Source organism: Gnatocerus cornutus, chromosome 5 (assembly GCF_029298725.1).
Source record: "Gnatocerus cornutus isolate USDA-ARS CGAHR chromosome 5, icGnaCorn1.1, whole genome shotgun sequence".
Lineage (NCBI taxonomy): Eukaryota > Metazoa > Arthropoda > Insecta > Coleoptera > Tenebrionidae > Gnatocerus > Gnatocerus cornutus.
Window position 1 is genome coordinate 11796529 of NC_142237.1, and position 18498 is coordinate 11815026.

General features: G+C 34.6%; 6 protein-coding genes and 1 pseudogene across 6 annotated transcripts; 3 read left to right on the forward strand and 4 right to left on the reverse strand.

Annotated features, from left to right (window-relative positions):
* Nucleotides 1-1170: 1170 nt before the first annotated feature.
* LOC148174509 (brachyurin-like) lies at nt 1171-2304 on the forward strand. Its single transcript, XM_088037762.1, has 6 exons — nt 1171-1271; nt 1323-1473; nt 1524-1690; nt 1741-1830; nt 1888-2027; nt 2079-2304. The coding sequence occupies exons 1-6, from the start codon at nt 1214-1216 to the stop codon at nt 2250-2252; spliced, it is 780 nt and encodes a 259-aa protein (XP_087893888.1). The 5' UTR covers nt 1171-1213; the 3' UTR covers nt 2253-2304.
* A 3933-nt stretch (nt 2305-6237) lies between these two features.
* On the reverse strand, nt 6238-7331 carry LOC148174510 (brachyurin-like). Its single transcript, XM_088036022.1, has 6 exons — nt 7223-7331; nt 7019-7169; nt 6814-6974; nt 6681-6767; nt 6485-6624; nt 6238-6437 (listed from the first exon to the last, which is right to left on the reverse strand). The coding sequence occupies exons 1-6, from the start codon at nt 7278-7280 to the stop codon at nt 6270-6272; spliced, it is 765 nt and encodes a 254-aa protein (XP_087892148.1). The 5' UTR covers nt 7281-7331; the 3' UTR covers nt 6238-6269.
* Nucleotides 7332-10848: 3517 nt separating this feature from the next.
* On the reverse strand, nt 10849-12052 carry LOC148174511 (chymotrypsin BI-like). The gene is made up of 7 exons (XM_088035684.1): nt 11942-12052; nt 11871-11895; nt 11671-11821; nt 11460-11626; nt 11322-11408; nt 11134-11273; nt 10849-11080 (listed from the first exon to the last, which is right to left on the reverse strand). Exons 1-7 carry the CDS (start codon nt 12002-12004, stop codon nt 10919-10921), a joined length of 795 nt encoding a protein of 264 aa, XP_087891810.1. The 5' UTR covers nt 12005-12052; the 3' UTR covers nt 10849-10918.
* Nucleotides 12053-12152: 100 nt separating this feature from the next.
* On the reverse strand, nt 12153-13566 carry LOC148174512 (brachyurin-like). Its single transcript, XM_088036837.1, has 5 exons — nt 13391-13566; nt 13178-13344; nt 13046-13132; nt 12849-12988; nt 12153-12795 (listed from the first exon to the last, which is right to left on the reverse strand). The coding sequence occupies exons 1-5, from the start codon at nt 13564-13566 to the stop codon at nt 12622-12624; spliced, it is 744 nt and encodes a 247-aa protein (XP_087892963.1). The 3' UTR covers nt 12153-12621.
* Nucleotides 13567-13813: 247 nt separating this feature from the next.
* On the forward strand, nt 13814-14830 carry LOC148174513 (epithelial serine protease-like; annotated as a pseudogene).
* Nucleotides 14831-15205: 375 nt separating this feature from the next.
* LOC148174514 (brachyurin-like) lies at nt 15206-16160 on the forward strand. The gene is made up of 5 exons (XM_088036839.1): nt 15206-15408; nt 15455-15621; nt 15670-15765; nt 15812-15951; nt 15996-16160. Exons 1-5 carry the CDS (start codon nt 15206-15208, stop codon nt 16158-16160), a joined length of 771 nt encoding a protein of 256 aa, XP_087892965.1.
* A 941-nt stretch (nt 16161-17101) lies between these two features.
* LOC148174515 (brachyurin-like) lies at nt 17102-18484 on the reverse strand. Its single transcript, XM_088036840.1, has 6 exons — nt 18458-18484; nt 17864-18045; nt 17656-17822; nt 17515-17601; nt 17319-17458; nt 17102-17269 (listed from the first exon to the last, which is right to left on the reverse strand). Exons 1-6 carry the CDS (start codon nt 18482-18484, stop codon nt 17102-17104), a joined length of 771 nt encoding a protein of 256 aa, XP_087892966.1.
* Nucleotides 18485-18498: the final 14 nt, after the last annotated feature.

Consider the following 18498-nt stretch of genomic DNA (forward strand, 5'->3'; position numbering starts at 1 on the left):
TTTTTCAAAAGTCGAAAGTTGCAGTTTTTCGCAAAAATTCATGACTAAAACTATGCCAAACTTGTGTAATCAATATCTCGCTTATTTCTTGGAGTAAACTTGCATTTTTAGCTCATTTTACGCAGAATTTTGCGCAGATTCCAAATCCTGGCCTAAAATCCAGTTACGACAACAACCAACTGAGCTATTGCCGATTAAAGTTTTGGAAAGTAAATTTTCAGTCTCGAAATGTCTATCTTCGAAATTACGACAGATTTAAAGAAACGGTTTGCAGCATTATTTATTTATTTAAAGAACAATAAATAATCAGTTAAATTCAGACGAAAACGTTACAAAGGGAACAAAAAATGAGTCAGCAGCTTCTAGAAATTGTCATCAGCGGTCTAATTTATAACAAAGTGATAAAATAATAGTACTGGCACCTCAATCAACGTATTGTTTAACACTTCATACTTATTGCATCAAGATTTTATTATCTTTCGGAACTTTTTCGGCAACAACAAGACAAGACTGACAATAAGTGGAAATAACTTGAAACGTATTGTTTGTAGGCTTAATTTTTTTTATAGAAGGTCATTTTTATTGATCCGATCTTTGTATACAAACTTTGAAAAACCTCATTTCCGGTGATATCAACAGTCACGCGTTTGATACAAAATGAATGAAAGGATCAGCTGTTCACCTTATTCAGGTTATTTCCATCTGTTAACATTAAACACAATTAAAACGAAGTGACGTAAATATAATAGAATTGTCTAATCAAAAACACGAATCACAATTTTTCATGTGACCGAAAATGATTGCTGATTTCCTGCCAAAGTAACAGAAAGATTAGAAGTGGGATTCAGATCTTGATAAGACAGAAATGAGATTCAAAGAATTCTGAAAAAATTAAATTAGTACTCAGTTAGAAACAAAATTTTTTTCGACGTTAAAATATCCAATAAACGATTTTATCTTCGAGTTTTTACAGTTGACGACGAAACGTCACGTGATTGAATTATTTTAGCGTCCACTACCTAATTCAAACCAAACTGAATTGCGCCGCAATAAGCAAGAAATCATAAACTTTCTTATCTTAATTCTTTTACATTACGCGAATACAAAACATCCTTCAAAGAAGGATCTCTGATAAGAATGATTAATTGCATCATTACACAATGGGATTTCTATATAATACCCCATTGAAGCACCTCATCCAATCCTGGTCAAAATGATGAAAGCTGCAGTACTCATTTTGTGCCTCTCGGCACTTGGCAGTCAAGCAATTAGTAAGATTATTGATTTCCGATTAGTTTTCATCTAATTAGAGACGTTTTCAGAGTCTCGCATTATTGGAGGCGACATTGCGAAAGCTGCCCAATTCCCATTCGCTGCGGCTATTTATAAAAGCACAAATGCCGGTACGTACTTCTGCAGTGGTGCTCTAATCAACAATCAATGGATTCTGACTGCTGGAACCTGCGTGGTCAAGTAAATTCGCCTTTTGGGTGTTTTTTAACGGCTAATTTGTTTGTTTTCAGTGGTGTTCTCTTCACCATTCGTATTGGATCAAATAGTTTGAGCTCCAATGACCCGAATGCGCAGAGGTTGGCTACTGACACGTACTACTTGCATCCTGACTTTGATCCTGTTACTTTGGATAACGATATTGGGTTGATCAAGTTGCGTCTTCCTGTTACCTTCACCGGTATATAACCCAAAGATTAGAGCGATTTTTATTTAGTTTTTTTCACGCAGATTACATTAGACCTATCAATGTGGTCTCAGGTACCGCTATTCCTTCTGGTTCTTCCGTTGTAACGTTCGGATGGGGACAAACTAGCGATGGTACGTAATAAATAACCAATTTTCTTAGTTCTTTTCTTAAAATTCTCGGAATTTTAGAAACTGCCGGACTAGTCGATGATCTTAACTACGTCTACTTGGTGACTCTCACCAACGAAGAATGCAGATTATCTTTCGGAAACCAAATTACCGAAAGCATGGTTTGTGTCGATGGAAACTACAATGAAGGCATCTGCAGAGTAAGTCAGTGTAAGATTTCTTGGAATTGGAGTAAAATAATTTTATTTTAGGGTGATCTTGGCGCTCCTCTTATTCAGTACGGTGGCAGTTCTTTGGTCTACCATGTAGGAGTGGCCACTTTTATCAGTGGAAATGGTTGTGAGAGCACCGATCCATCAGGATATACAAGAACTAGTCCTTATGTTGAATGGATTCAAAATCTTACCACAGCCGACACTTATTAAATGTATAGTTTTTATACAGCGAAAAATTTTTAATTAAATCTTACAATACATACATGTTGAGTTTTGATCTATTTTCTAAAATTCTTGAGACTTTGGAGTGGTCTTTTACTATTTTTCGACATTTCAAAGCTACCAACAATGACAGTGAAAAACCCCCGCCAAAGGCGGCGCAAGTGTAAAATTTTATTTTCGGCTAAAGTTACGATATTTCACTCTTATTGACATTAAAGTGACAATTATAACTTCTGATTTGACAACACCATTATTATAAGCGAGTAAAACTTGTCTCAATTTGATTCGACGCCACTGTCTTTGCTCAAAATGACGAATAGATGATCGGTGCGTCTGCGCTTTATCTTTGTCGGCAATACCAACATAATTAAAAAAAAATAAAATTTGACTGATGCATTACGACGGAAATTAAAACGGTAAAGATTTTTTATATTGACTTATTTTTATAATTATAATCTTTTTATTTCTTTATGATTGTCAGTCTAAAATTAAGAAGCTTTACTCATCCTTGCGGTGTAAAATAATTGTTTTACTTTTATGGTGGGTGTAGATAAAATTGAATTTGAATCAATAAATTTTACAACTGAGTTAAAAATATTTATTAACTTACTGTAGCTACTTGAAGAATAAAGACGAAGAAGATAAGGCCGAAAAATAAAGGACTTACGATAATCCTTTTGAAAGAGATCAGACTGGCTCGGCACCTATGTCGCAACTTTTATATTTATTTATAGTTGAGTTTTGAGTTTTATATCCGTTATTATATCAAAGGTTGAGTTCTTCAAAAAATGTATAACAATTATTGTATCATTAAACGTGTCGCAAGAGCTTTCAATAAGATTAAGAGAAAAAAACAAATATTTTGAAACAACAGAAGTTGAATTACAAACATGTTTTCTGCTTTAGAGATTGGAAAGATTTTAAATAATAATTCCTGCTGTTCAAATTTGAGTTTTCAGGTTTTAAAGTTTTCAGATTTTTATTTGATTTTTATTTCATCGAATAAAACTATGTCAAATTTCTGCGGTAGATATCTCGCTTTATTTTTGCGTTATTATAGCTTATTTTTCGCATAATTTTGTGCAGATTACAAATCCGGGCCAAAAATTGACGTACGGCAACAAATAACTGAGTTATGGCCGTTCAAAGTTTCGGATATTGAATTTTGAGAGTTGGAAAATTTTCAAAGCTCAACATCTCCGAAACTACAAAGGATTTTGACAAACGGTTTTTACCATCGTTTTTCTCGGGTCATTTTACTTTAGAATTCGCTCTCAAAAGTCGAAAATTTGATGGTCGATTTTCTGGGCAAAAAACTTTGCGACGCAATCGATGAAAATTTTTCAAATTTTTGGTTTTTGATCGCCCCTCATAAACTATTTGGCCGATCGATCTGAGTTTTGGCCAGTTGATATATCTCGAGCTGCTCTTTTGATCGATATACAGGGTCTATCAGAACTGGCGGACCAAAATCATCCCATGGATAAATGATCTTCTGCAGATAAAGAGAAAATTGTTTAAAAAAATCCATTCTTGTTGGCTTTTAAAATAAGAACGGTTTTAATTGACCAATCGTGTTGTAGATGTAAAATTACCTTAAAACATATATTTTTTACCATAGAAACCTATTTAATTGTTGCAAAAAATAATTGACTGTTATGTCATAACAAAGTATTTCTGACAATTAGACAGTCATTCCAAACGTTGATTTGTGGTTTCATTGTATTTAATAATTAATTATGTTTACCCCGGAAGAATATTTTGATATGGTCTTGTTGTATGGAGAGTGTAATCGCAGTGCAACAGCTACTATCCAGCAATACGCACTTCGTTTTCCAAATAGGGAACAGCCTAGCCTAAATGTTATTTTAAGATTAGTACAGAGAGGAAGAGAATCTGGTAATTTAAAAGTATGCAGAAGGGAGGTTGGGGGTGCCCCAAGAACTGCGAGAACCGTGGACAACGAGGAAGCGGTTATTGAGATTTTTGAAGAGGAACCTGAAACGGGCATTAGTATTGTGGCCAGAAATCTTGAAATGTCCACCTCTTCTGTTCAACGTATTCTTAAAGACGAACGAATGCACCCATTTCATTATACTAAAGTGCAATGTCTTACGCCGGAAGATTATCCTCTAAGAGTGGAGTTTTGTACTTGGCTTCTGCGGGAACATGAAGCAAATGAGAACTTCGTCAAAAGCATATTGTTTACAGACGAATCTTGCTTTCAAAAAGATGGATTTTTCAATCAAAGAAATTTTCATGTTTGGGGGCGAGATAATCCGCACGTCTTCAGGCAAAGTAATCCCCAGCAAAGATTTTCTGTCAATCTTTGGGCTGGAATTTTTGGGAACGCCATAGTAAATTGTTTTGAGAACAAGTTATACGCAATTATAAAACATCACATTCTTTCAGGTTGGCCCGTACGAATTTCCCGCCAGACTCAACGGCCAAATTTATACAAATTTTTTAGTTGATGATTTGGACATGCTGCTAGACAATATTCCTCTACAAAGATTAAGAAATGTTGACATTAACAATATTTGGTTCCAACATGATGGATGCCCAGCACATTTTGCAAATGTAACTAGGAACCATTTAGATGTTAGATTTCCTAATGCATGGATAGGCCGCGGAGGCCCAAGGCGTTGGCCCCCCAGGTCGCCAGACCTTACGCCCTTAGATTTTTTCCTTTGGGGACACGTCAAGAATTTGGTGTACCGAAATATGCCTGAAAATATTAACGTGTTAAGAAACCGCATTCAAGAAGCATTTGCTTCAATAACAGCTGAAATGGTCAGTAATGCTAGGGCAAGTCTACTGAGAAGAGCTGCTCTGTGCATTCAAGTGGAAGGAAGAAATTTTGAACATTTACTTTAAAAACTATTTACCTATTTTTTCAAATTTATACCGCTAATTCATTCATTTTTGTTATTTCTGTATTCATTTACTAATCTGTTTTTCGGATTCTGTTAATTTTAAAGTTTGAGTTTATTATTTCATTTTGTTGGTCTTAAAATAAACTTGTCAATTTTTATGAGAAGACGTCACCTAAAAAATTACGTCAGTGTAACAACAATGCAAAAATATTTAAGATGCATCCATAGTTACAAATAAAGCAGGAAAAGCTAATTTTCAGGTAACTTAACATCAGCAACACGATTGGTTAGTTTAAATTGTTCATTTTCTGATCACTATTAAAGATGGATTTTTTTAAACATTTTTCCAATTATTCCCAGAAGATTGTGAATACATCGTTTCATTTTGGTCCGCTAGTTCTGATAGACCCTGTATAATTCAATAAAAATAAATGCAGTTTTCGCTTTGAAACAGCGTCTTGAAAATGACCCTAAAATCACCCTCTGAAAATGTAATTCGGTCGATATCTTATTTATTTGTTAAGGAAATTTGAGCTATATAGGCTTATTTAACGCAAAATTTCGCGCTAAATTCAAAAATATTTTTTGAAATTTGGGGTTGTCGCAAGAGAGGCAAAATTTTGGAAACTCGAAAACGATTTTTCTCGATATCTTGCAATTTTTTACCTTAGAAATCGATTTTAGATAGTTTGAATTCAAAATTTTTATTTTTTCAATGTAGAAATTAGGTGTCTTGTTGTCTCTTTTTCAGATTCGGTTGCTATTTCGCTTATTTATGAAGCACGCATCCTTAACGTATTGGTGCTCATTTTACGCAGAATTTCACGTAACATCCTAAAAAATAAAATTTTCTAAGATCGGCCCACAAATAACTAAGTTACGGGCGATCAAAATTTTGAATATTGAATTTTGACTTATGGGATTCCGGAATTTTGAAGTTTATGAAAGTTTTGAGGATCAATCTAAGAAGAAAAACTTCATTTTAGGATAAAATTTGATTTCAAATAGTTAGCTGTATCATCAGTTATTTAAAGAAGTACACAAATTTATTTACTAATTATTGTTGCAATTGCAAATGGGTTATAGCAAAATAAAAATTTCATTAAAATCAGTTTATTTTCTCTTTACATTAACTTTCCGCAGTAGCGTTCTGAACCCAGTCAAGATATGGGAACATCCTCGTGTACCCAGAAGGATCAGTGCTCTCGCATCCGTTTCCACTAATGAAACTAGAAACTCCAACAATAGTTGCCATATGTCCATTAACGTACTGAATCAATGGTCCTCCAGTATCACCCTTCAAGCAAAATTAAAAAAAATATATTTATTTGTGATAAAACCCACCAAGCATGTTCCTTGATTGTAGTTACCATCAACACAAACCATGTTATCAGTAATTTGATTACCGAAGACAAGTTTGCACTCTTCGTTCGAAAGCGCTGTGAGAGTAACAGTTTGCAGATCATTGGTAAGACCAGGAGTTTCTACAAAGAGGAAGAAGATTAATATTTCCTAAACTTACTTAAAAATATTGTTTTACCATCACCGATTTGGCCCCATCCCACCGCGCTCACCACAGCATATCCTTGGATCTCTCTGCTCGGAAATGCAAGAGGTTGAATATAATCTGAAATTTCTTCATGACTCTTTAGTCGTTTTACTAAACGATTTACCTGTGTACGAGATGGAGAGACGAAGTTTAATCAATCCAAGATCATTCTGAAAAGTGAGAGGATCATAATCCGGGTGTAGCACGTAAGTATCAGTGGCGAGTCTCAAAGCAGAACTCGATTCCAAATTATTCGCGCCAATGCGAAGTTGGAATAAGACCGCACTGAAAATTCCAATTAATCTCAATCGATTAAGTTCAATAATTACTTTGCAACACAGCTCCCTGCAGTTATAACCCAGTCGTGATTTAGCAAAGCTCCGGCGCAGAAGTAGTTGCCTGCGGCGGTTTGCTTGTAAATTGCTACAGTGAAGGGAAATTCGCCAGCGTTGGCTTCGCGTCCTCCAATGATGCGAGCACCTAAAATATCAAACTTTAAATTAACACTCCTTTTTTTTAATAAAAATAAAGACCTGGTTTAGCTGCACAAGCAACTGAGACAAAGAGCACTGCGGCAATAATGAGTTTCATCTTAAGTTCAGGTTTCAAATGGCGGGTGCGTCCGGTCGATTTTTGGTTTTATTGTAGCGTTAATGAGGTGTTTCCGTGGATTAATCAGATAAGATTTGGAATTGCCCAAGTAAAAAAATTGAGATTATCAGAGCCTTGGCGAAAAAAAATCTTATCAACGTGGTTCATTAATGAAATTTGATGAATTCGTGATAAATGTTTAGACCTTTGGGAATGGCCCAGATTTTTTTTTTATTGTGTGCATCAATTGATCGCGTGTTTTTTTAGTACCTGCACTCAGTTCAAGTACACTTATTAGTACGAGTAGGTATTCTTGCATTATTTTGTACGAATGAAAACTAACTGGGAAAGTCGTAAAGGTTTTTAACAAATTGCAGTTCTAATTTTTAAAATTACATTTCTCTTATATACCTCATTTATTTTGAATACCGCATTTCAAGGTCATAATTTGTGACAGTTGAGGAGCTTTACGACAAATTTAAGAGGATTTATGTATTGAAAACAATCACGAACAGATCTTTGGGTGTTCCAGTACTCGTTTATGTTCAATTCAATGGATAAATCTTCTCAAATTTGCCGTAGAGTTCCACAATTTTCACAAATTATGACCTTGAAATGCGGTATTCAAAATAAATGAGGAGTATTTACATGTATAAAGAGTTTTAAAACTACTCACTGTTTGTTTAGTCAGAGATAATTAAATAATTTTAAAAATTGTTGAATATGAGAATTTATATTTATTAAAATATCGGATATCTGCGTATCTACGATTCAAAGAAGTACAAGAAAAATACAGTTTAAAGTAAAGCAGTCCCTAAAAAATACGAAGAAACGTGATAAAAAAAAACAAAAAAACGCCTATAGATTTTGCTCACAGAAGTAATGGAGAATCTAGAATACAAAAAAAAACAAAATTTGATGAATGAATTAAAAGAGATTTATAAAAATTAAAATTGCATCTCTTTGGGTAATTTTTTGGTGTTTTTTGATTTTTTGCTATAAAATTTGGCACAGTAACTAATTTTAAAATGGTTATCAAAACTCAAAAATGGTTATCAAAAATTTTATAAATTAAGCATTTGAAATTTGTGCCATAACGCCGATATATCTTGGTCTGTAATTACAAAATTTCGCGTACCTACTTGTTAAGAATGAGATGTTTATTATGTATGCCAAATTTCAAAATTGTTGATCAAAAATTAGAGATTTTGAATGTCTTAATTATAAGATAAGCGAGAGTGCAGACTTTTCAATATATCACTCTGAGTACCATAATTCAGGTGCCGCTGAATCTTTCATTACCAAATCTGGCATGCTTGATGAGGATGAAGTGCATATTAAGTGTGCTAAAGCTCAAATCTGTTGATACAAAATTAGAGATTTTACAAAAATATTTTTTTACTGACGTGAAAAAATTTCTTCATTTTTTTCCGAGTGCTCATAATAACTCCGTTGTTTCTTGGTCTGCAACTACAAGATTTGGCACGCTTACTAACTACAAAATAGTTATTAAGTGTGCCAAATTTCACGAAAAAACAGAATTTGACACGTTTCTTCAGCCTGTACTGTTTATTAAGTGTGCCAAAGCTCAAATTTATACAGGGTCCGGCAACACTTGTGTCCACCCCCAAAATCGTCTTTAACTTTAAAGATAAAATTTTAAAAATTTGCATACGCTCACAGTTGACAAAGCTCTAGAAGCTGACGCAAAAATTTGTTTTTTATCATTGATAGTTTTGGCGTCGCGACGCCTTAAAAATGTAATTTTTAGTTAATTGTGAGGGTTTGAGATATCAACCCCTAATTTTTTTTTTTTTTTAATATAAATATGTTAAAAATATCTCAGTTGTTATTTTAGATTCAGTGCAAATTGTCTTCAAAATTTGAGAAAAAATGCTGTTTTATCAAGTTAGTTTCCAATTTCATTACGTCAAAGTTGGGAACTACGTTTACACCCATTTGTCAGCATCTTGTGTCACAAATGACATCGATCCTTTGGCTCGCTTTAGATTGTAACAAAAGTCTTACTTGGTGAAATTGTCGCTTTTTCGATGTTAATTAACGATTTCTGGTGTCCATAAAGTGCAACATGCCCCTGTTAATCAAAATTAACCTTTATAAGAGTGAATGAAGTGACTTGTGAAATTTTGGTGTAGACGTAGTTTGCCCCTGCGCTGTCATAAATTTGAAAACTAACTTGATAAAACAACGTTTTTTTCGCAAATTTTAAACTCAATTTGCATCAGATTTGAAATAAAACTCAGATATTTGTATCGCAGTTATGTTGAAAAAAAATTGAATTCGCGAATATTTCCGCAAAAACTTAAAAATGGCTAAAAATTATACTTCTTAGGCGTCGCGACGCCAACCAAACCGTGACGAAAAACAAATTTTTGCGTCAGCTTCTAGAGCTTTGTCAACTATGAGCGTATGCAAATTTTCAAAATTGCAACTTTAAAATTAAAGACGATTTTGGGGGTGGACACAAGTGTTGCCGGACCCTGTATATTAGAAATTAAAATTTTTGTTACACTTTAATTTAATTATGGTGGACATTGACAATGATTAAATTCCCAATTTTCAAACGGAAGTGCGAACATCCTGGGACACCTGTGATAAGACATTTTTTTTATACATGTTATCTTTGCGGAAAAAATTAACAAGCGTTAATAAGTGCCAGCATCTTAGTCGTTTTTTATGATTTATTAGATTAGCAGAACTACTAATATTGAGTAGGCAATAAATTAAAAGATGCTGATGTCGATATACATTCAAAAGTAAAAGAAAATCAATACTCAAACTAATAAAAAATATCAGTTACTTTAGGCCATCAGTGAACTTTTGAATCAAACGTTAAATTTTAATCATAATTTAATTATCTCATAAGGCAAACAATTAATAATATTTATCCAAAATGTACTAATAAAGTAGTACTTTATTCACTCATTTTAGACAAATAAAGTACTCTTTTACTCTCTAAACACTTTAAAGAAAATTATACCACATTTCCATGACAACAATGCAAGCATGGCTTTCTAAACGCTAAAAATTTGTCACTGCTGTCACTTCTGTCAATTCTTTTAATGCCTTAATTGCAACCAACAGAGGCTTTGGATAAAATCTCGTATTATATTCGAGTGTAAGGACAAATTATTCACTCCAAAAATCCTATTCTCTCGATCTACGATCTCAAGAATAACTGATTTTTGTCGTGAATAATTTGCGTCCTTACACTCTTATTTAATAAATATCTATTTTTCTTTGTAACTTTATTTAATTGATTTGTGTAAAATAATCAACTTAATTTTTTATAGGATAATTTTGATTTAAATAGAAAGATTATTGTTTAATCTTCATGCGCTCATTGTGTAAAACTACATAAAAAAATCACTCGAAAACCATTGGAGATAAGCTTTTTCCGCCTTCATCAATAAAAAATTTAATACAAAGACTGGTTATACTATCATAAGTACCAATTTTTTTAATTCTTTGATACCACCTTATCTCAGGTGGTAACAAAATAAACTCGTAAAAAGATAAAATCGATTAACAACTCACGTCCACAATATAAGTTACAACAATGATTGATTGCCTTTAATTCACTATCAAATTACAGATTCACGTTGAAAATTATCCAATTATCCACTTATTACGCCATTTATCCAGTCCAAATAACCGAACGTTCGTTCAAACCCAGAAGGATCCAAGCTCTCACAACCATTAAAGCTTAGAAAACTTGCAACGGCCACAACAGTAGCTGTGTCATTCACTATTTCGACAAGGGGGCCACCCATATCACCCTAAAATAAAAAGAGACTAGAGTTTTTTAAAAGTACCAATTTTTATAATTTACGATGCAGGTTCCTTCGTTGTATAGACCCATCGCGCAGACCATACTATCAGTAATTTGGGTACCATAAATATTTTTGCAATGTTGGTTGGGTAGAGACACCACCTCGACTTTGCGGAGAACATCAACAGGACCCGAATGAACTACAAGAAAATTACAGAAATGTGGAGATGTAAAACCGAATTTATTACAATCGTCAGTTTGGCCCCATCCTGTTGAAATTAGATCGGTGTTGTCTTCTAAAGCCGCCGAGGGTAAAGCAATGGTGTTCACATAGTCTAAAGAAACTCTTTAATTTGATTTAAATTTCCACGATCGTTTAAAATTACCGTTGAATTTCAGTTCATCATCGAGGTTGATCAATCCAATATTATTCTCCAAAGTGTTTGGATTAAAATCGGGGCTGATTTCGAATTTCGTGGCTGTGGCATTCACTCTGTTAATGTCGGTGCTGGATAAACTTACAGCTCCCAGTTGGATTGAAAACGACGTTGCACTTAAAGAAATCGTGAAGAGGAATTTTGCCAGAAGAGTACTTACTTTTGGACACAACTCGCTGCTGTTAGAATCCATTTTCGGTCGATAACAGCACCGCTGCAGAAATATTTGCCGATTTCCGTTGTTTTCCAGATTGCGGCCACGTAAGGGAACTCGCCGTCTTCGGCTGGGTTACCACCGATGATTCTTGGACCTGTAAAAATTTTGTAAACGAAACAGTGGTAGAGTTTTGGTACCTGTACTCTTCCACAAATTGTAAAGTTCTCTCTGAAATAAAAAATTGTATTGAAGGGAAAATTTTGTAAAAACGTACTTTTTGAATGGTGGAGCACCAGGCACCGGCTAAAAATAGAGCGAAGACGATCAGAGATTTCATTTTTATCTCGGTGTTTGTCTTTTACTAACACACTTTTGAGAAATCTCCAAAATAAATTCTTCTATACAAATTACTTATCTTATCAACGGGCTGGGAAACCGATAGAGCTAAAAATCAGAGTTTGGTTCAATGGGATTTTTAATTAAATGTGAAAATTCGTTAATTTTTTTGATAGAAAGTAAGGCAAAAACGGCACTTTTTGTACTAAGGCTGAAAATTATTTCTTCAGTTTATCAACAGGTGGCACACTACCGGTCTAAGCGAAATCATTAAAAGGTGTGAAAATGTTTGAATTTAAAAATAACCAAAAATTGTACAAAAAGTCGATGATTTGATTTTCTCAAATGAAACTTCTGGATTAAAAGTAAATTTCTGTGGTCGATATCTTTCTTATTTTTTGGAGTAAACTTGCGTTATTTAGCTCATTGTACGTAGAGTTTTGCGCAGATTCCAAATTTTAGCTCAAGATTTATATTCGACAAAAAACAACTGAGTTAAGTTTTGGAAAGTGAATTTTTAGTTTCGAAATTTTTAATGCTTGATATCTTCGAAACTACAACAAATACAAAGGCAGCTAAAGTTGCTACATTTTTGTCACATAACTATTATGTTTGTTTTTATTTGCCAACTTTTGAAGAAGTAACATTATTAATCCAATCATAATATGGATTTATCCTCGTATACCCTGATGGATTGGTACTTTCGCATCCGTTTCCACTTATAAAACTCGAAACGCCCACAAGAACATAATATTTTCCTAAAGTCATCACTAAACCACTTCCATTATCGCCCTTTAAAACAAACCAAACATTATATTTTTAAAACTTAATTTTAAATTACTTACAGTACATGTTCCTTCGTTAAAATTACCATTCACACAAACCATGTAATCGGTGATTTGATCGCCGTAAAATCCTTGACATTCTTCATTACTGATGGTGGTCAAAGCAACATAAACCAGTTCGTTGCTCAGCTCGGGATAGTCTTAAGAAAAAGTATACAGTTTAAAAAGTATTCAATTTTTGTTTAGTACAGTCGTACCATCACTGGTTTGTCCCCAACCCATAACGAGCACGTAAAAGTTATCTGGTAAATCGTATTTTTCTATTTGGACAGTTTTGATGTAATCTAGGAAAAATAGGATAAAAGTAAAATCGAACTACTCGTACCTACCATTGTAAACCACAGGCATCCGAAGACGGATCATCCCAACATCATTTTCAATCGTCTCAGGATTAAAATCGGGATGCAAAACATACGTAGACGACGCAAGAGTCAGACGATTAACATCTTCAGATTCTAAATAGTTTGAACCAAGTTGAACGGTAAAAATAAGAGCGCTAAAAACTAATTTAAAGTTTTCGTACAACCAAAACGAATTAATACTTGTAAACGCAGTGTCCAGAAGTTATAATCCACTCAGGACCAAACAAGGTACCACCACAGAAAAATCTGCTGTCTTTAGTTTGGACGTGGATGGCGGCGGCAAACGGGAATTGACCCTCGAAAGCTGGTCTTCCTCCAATGACACGAGTAGATGGGTCTGAAGAAAATACGCCCATTGAACGTTTGATAGTCTTAAAGATGCTTACCATGAGTGGCTAAAGTACCAAGGACCATAAATGTTGAAAACAGGCACAAATGGGACATTTTAACGAAGTAAACAAGTTGGAAAAAAAACACGAATTATTGAACGTATTACTTATTGACATTTATCGATTGGTTGAATTATAAGCACCATAAAACTAATCGTTTTCGGCTTTATAAACAACAATATTTCCAGCTCAAAACCGAAAAATACTCGTTAAAATGATCTTTTTACCTGTGTTTTTAACATTTGCTGGGTTGTCTATATTTGTTGGTACCGTTACCACTCATGGTAAGCATCTTTAGTACCATCAGTACTAAGTGACTTTAAGTTGTTTTAGACATAGCTCGCATTATTGGAGGAAAACCTGCTAACGCCGGTCAGTTTCCATACGCCGCCGCCATCCACGTCCAAACCAAAGACAGCAAATTTTTCTGCGGTGGTACCTTGTTTGGACGTCCACTTCTGGGCACTGTGTCTACAAGTACCTATCAATTCTAGTTGTACGAAACATAAGAACTTTTTTTTAGTGCCGTTCTTTTTACCATCCAACTTGGGTCTAATCATCTGGAGTCTGACGATGTTAATCGTCTGATTCTTGCGTCGTCTACGTACGTTTTACATCCAGATTTTAATCCAGAGACTATAGATAATGATATTGGGTTGATCCATCTTCGGCTGCCTGTGGAGTACAATGGTGGGTACGTACTTCTGAGGGTACTTTCATGAAACGCCCATTGTTTTTTTAGATTACATCCAGACTGTCGAAATCGAAAAGTACGACTTACCGGATAATTCCTGGGTGGAGGTTTTAGGTTGGGGTCAAACCAGTGATGGTAAGTACCAATTAACGATTTTTTTGTCTTCAACTTTGTACTTTTAAGACGATCCGGAGCTGAGCAACGAACTGGTGTACGTGGGGTTAACCACCATCAGTAATGAAGAATGCCGAATTTTTTACGGTGATCAAATCACTGATAATATGGTTTGTGTGAATGGGAATTATAACGAAGGAACGTGCACTGTTAGTAATCCAAAGCGAAGTTCTTTAGAAAATAAAGTTTTCGTTTTTGCAGGGAGATAATGGAAGTGGTCTGATTACAACTTTAGGAAAGCACTTTGTTCTTGTTGGCGTTTCAAGTTTCATAAGTGGAAACGGATGCGAAAGTACCAATCCATCAGGGTATACCAGAGTAAATCCGTATTATGCTTGGATTCATAATGTGACATCTTCTTAATCTGCTAATGTATTGACTTCAGACGTAAAGATGTTAGAAGGTTTATAATATGAGTTTTATTAGTATTTCCCAAATGTATTCCACTGGAAAACTTACAAACTCCTTTCCTGATTAGACTAATTAAACTTTAAAAATACAATTTATTCCTAAACACCGAATTTCGTCAAAAAATGCTGACGCGCGTTTCGATAGCAATCAGAGCACATAATTTGGAAATTGCACCAACAAATTTCTTTGTTTAAAGGGGGCACTTGTTTAAAATTAAGAGTTTCTCTATCTTCTAGCCAATAAAAATATAAACGACACAATATAATAAATAGTTTTAAAGATATCGAGGAGATAGCCCATTCGACAACTTCCTTTCAGTCTGTCAAAATGAAAATTTTGTCTCTTTTCTTGCTCGTTTGTGCCCATTTAGTCCACAGCGACCGTCGCATCATTGGTGGTTCTAATGTAGGAGCAGGGCAGTACGCTTTTATGGCCGCTGTGTATAAACACACCCCATCAGGTGACTATTTCTGCGGGGGAGTTCTTTTAGGTTCTCAATGGATTCTAACAGCAGGACAATGCGTGGATGGGTAATGGTGCTAAAATTAATTCTGCTTTTTCTAGTCGTGATTTCAGAGCCACTCAATTTACCATATTTTTGGGTACTAAAAACATCAAGTCTCCCGACAGTACCAGTCTTGAGTTAGCTACAGAAGAGTACGTCGTTCATCCAGATTACAACCCGCTAACTCTTGAAAACGACATCGGTTTGATTAAACTACGAATACCTGTTATTTTTTCTTGTGAGACATCTCAAAGTGTTGAAATCTTTTTTACTGTATTATTTTTAGCGTACATTTTGCCCATGAGTATGTCAACGATGGCACCGGAAAATATAAAACCGAACGTGGCCGTTCAGGCGCTCGGTTGGGGACAAGTCAGCGATGGTAACATCTCGTTCTATTAAACGTTTGTAGTACCAGTTTCTTACAGACCAGGCAGGACTTGCTGATCATTTGCAAAGAGTTTCAATGACTACGATATCAAACGAAGAGTGTAAAATTACGTATGGAAATCAAATCACCGAAAACATGCTTTGTGCTGCTGGGAGTTACAACGAGGGAGCTTGTCATGTGAGTTAGTTATTGAACCACTTCTGGCTTAAAGGGTGTTTTAGGGGGACATTGGGGGCCCTTTGTTAACGTTCTATCAAGGACATCAAGCAATGCATGAAGGGATATCCAGTTTTGTGAGCGGGAATGGTTGTGAGAGTCCTGATCCTTCAGGATATACAAGAACGTATCCTTATGTTCCTTGGATTAGGAATGTGACTGGATATTAATCGATTGTAACTACAAGAGCTAAAGATAAATAAATCAGTTTCTTTATTTCAATTTTTCAAGTTTTATTTTATGTACCGGGCGGGAAGATGTGCCACTTTTGGCGAATGTGAATTGTACTAAAGTAATAAACATCAACTGTTAAAATTTGACAAAGTTTGAGCAACAGGGACGGATTGTAGAAATTTTCAATTCCAAACCAAGCCAAAATTTTTCAATATTTTTCATTTTGGTGGTTTTTATACTATAGTAATGAAATTTGGAGAGATTACTGTTTTTAACTTTTTGAATGTGTGTCTAAAATCTCAAACTGTTTGAGTGACAGGAACGGATTTTAGAAATTTTATTTTCAAGACTAGCCAACAATTTCTAATATTTTTTATTTGGGCGTATAATTTTTGTAGTTTTATATTTGGGACAATGAAATTTGGAAAGACTACTATTTTTAACTTGTTGACTGTTTGTCCGAAATCTCAAATTTTTTGAGCCACATGGACGAATTTTAGAAATTTTCATTTTCAAGGCGACCCTAAATTTTTCAATATTTTTCATTTGGACGTGTAATTTTGGTAATTTTGCTACTAAGGCAATGAAATTTGGAAAGATTACTATTTTTGATTTGTTGAATGATTGTCCAAAATGTCAAATTTTTTGAGCAACAGGGGCGGATTTTAGAAATTTTCATTTCCAAGACAAGCTAAAAATTTCCAATATTTTTTAATCGAGTGTATAATTTTGGTTGTTTTTATACTAGGGCAATGAAATTTTTCTATTTTTATGATTAATGCTATAATTAAAATTTATTCAGATGCTCCGCTTTAAAATAAAATTTAAAAATACATAATTTAGCCTGGCGCCTCCACCATTTTTAACAAATCCAAAAAAATCTAATTTTGCCATTGATACTTCTTTACTTCGTGTTTATCGTTTATATACAAGACTGTTAAATTTGTCTCGATACGTTTCTGATCCAGTCTAAATAAGGATAAGTCCTTGTGTATCCCGAAGGATCCGGACTCTCACATCCGTTTCCGCTCACAAAACTTGCAATCCCCTGATGCAGCAAAGTACCACCACGGTAGGGAAATACAACCGGACTCCCAGTATCGCCCTAAACAAACCTATTTTAACCAAAGAAATACAACAATCCAACAATTTACATGACACGCTCCTTCGTTGTAACTCCCAGTTATACAAACCATGTTGTCTGTAATTTGGTCTCCGTACGTAATTTTACACTCTTGATTCGAAACCGTGACTACTTTAACCCAGTGCAGCTCGTCTGATAACGAAGAAGATTCTAGAAAAATTAGTTATAACGATAAAAAAATATTTAAAGCGGTGTTATGAAAAAACCATCACTAGTTTGTCCCCATCCCACAGCCTGCAACCCAATGTTTGTAGCCAAATCAGCCATTGCTAATCCCACAGATCGGATATAATCTTAAAATAACTTTTTTAATCGCACGCGTGTGATAATATCCACAGGAATGTTACCAGTAAATGTTACGTTCATCCGCAGCTTAATTAATCCAATATCGTTATCTAGAGTCAGAGGGTTATACTCCGGATGTAAAACATACTCATCTGTTGCTAATTTCAGGGATGTGGAATCCAAATTTTTTATGTTAATTGTACCCAAATATACTGTAAATAACGTGGCACTAAACCAACTGATTTGTGTCCTGAAAGATGACAATTTTACCCATCGACACACTGTCCTGCTGTTAGGATCCATCTTTGATTAATAAGAGAACCGCTGCAAAAGTACGTTCCTTCCGGTGTGTTTTTATAGATGGCGGCGAGGAATTTGTATTGTCCTGCTGCAGCTACTTCGCCACCAATAATGCGTGAATCTACAAATAAGTCGTTAGAATGGTGGATTCTCTTCGCTTATATTTAACTTTTTTGTTCCGCACTGATTGGATGGAGATAAAAGGCAATTAGAAGAGGTAGAATTTTCATTTTTGCACTGAATTCAACGAAAGAAAATTTAAAGTTATCTTTATAATTAAAACCAAAGTAATAAAAGTAATAAATAAGAAGGCTTACTTTGAGACAAACTGATAAGATATCTAAGCATGCATCTTTTTGTGAAGTGACATTTTTTACGACGATTGAGCTTAATTAAAATGAATATTTTACTTATTCTATTCAGTTTTAACATTTGGGTCTTCTGCAGTGCTGACGATGGTAAAACCAGCAGCCAATATAATTATTTCTAGTTTGATTATTTGGGCCATTTTAAGGTGTTCGCATTATTGGTGGCGACACTGGTGCATTTTCAAGTTTCCCTCACTTGGCCGCCATCTTCAAGAACACCCATGATGGTACCTACTT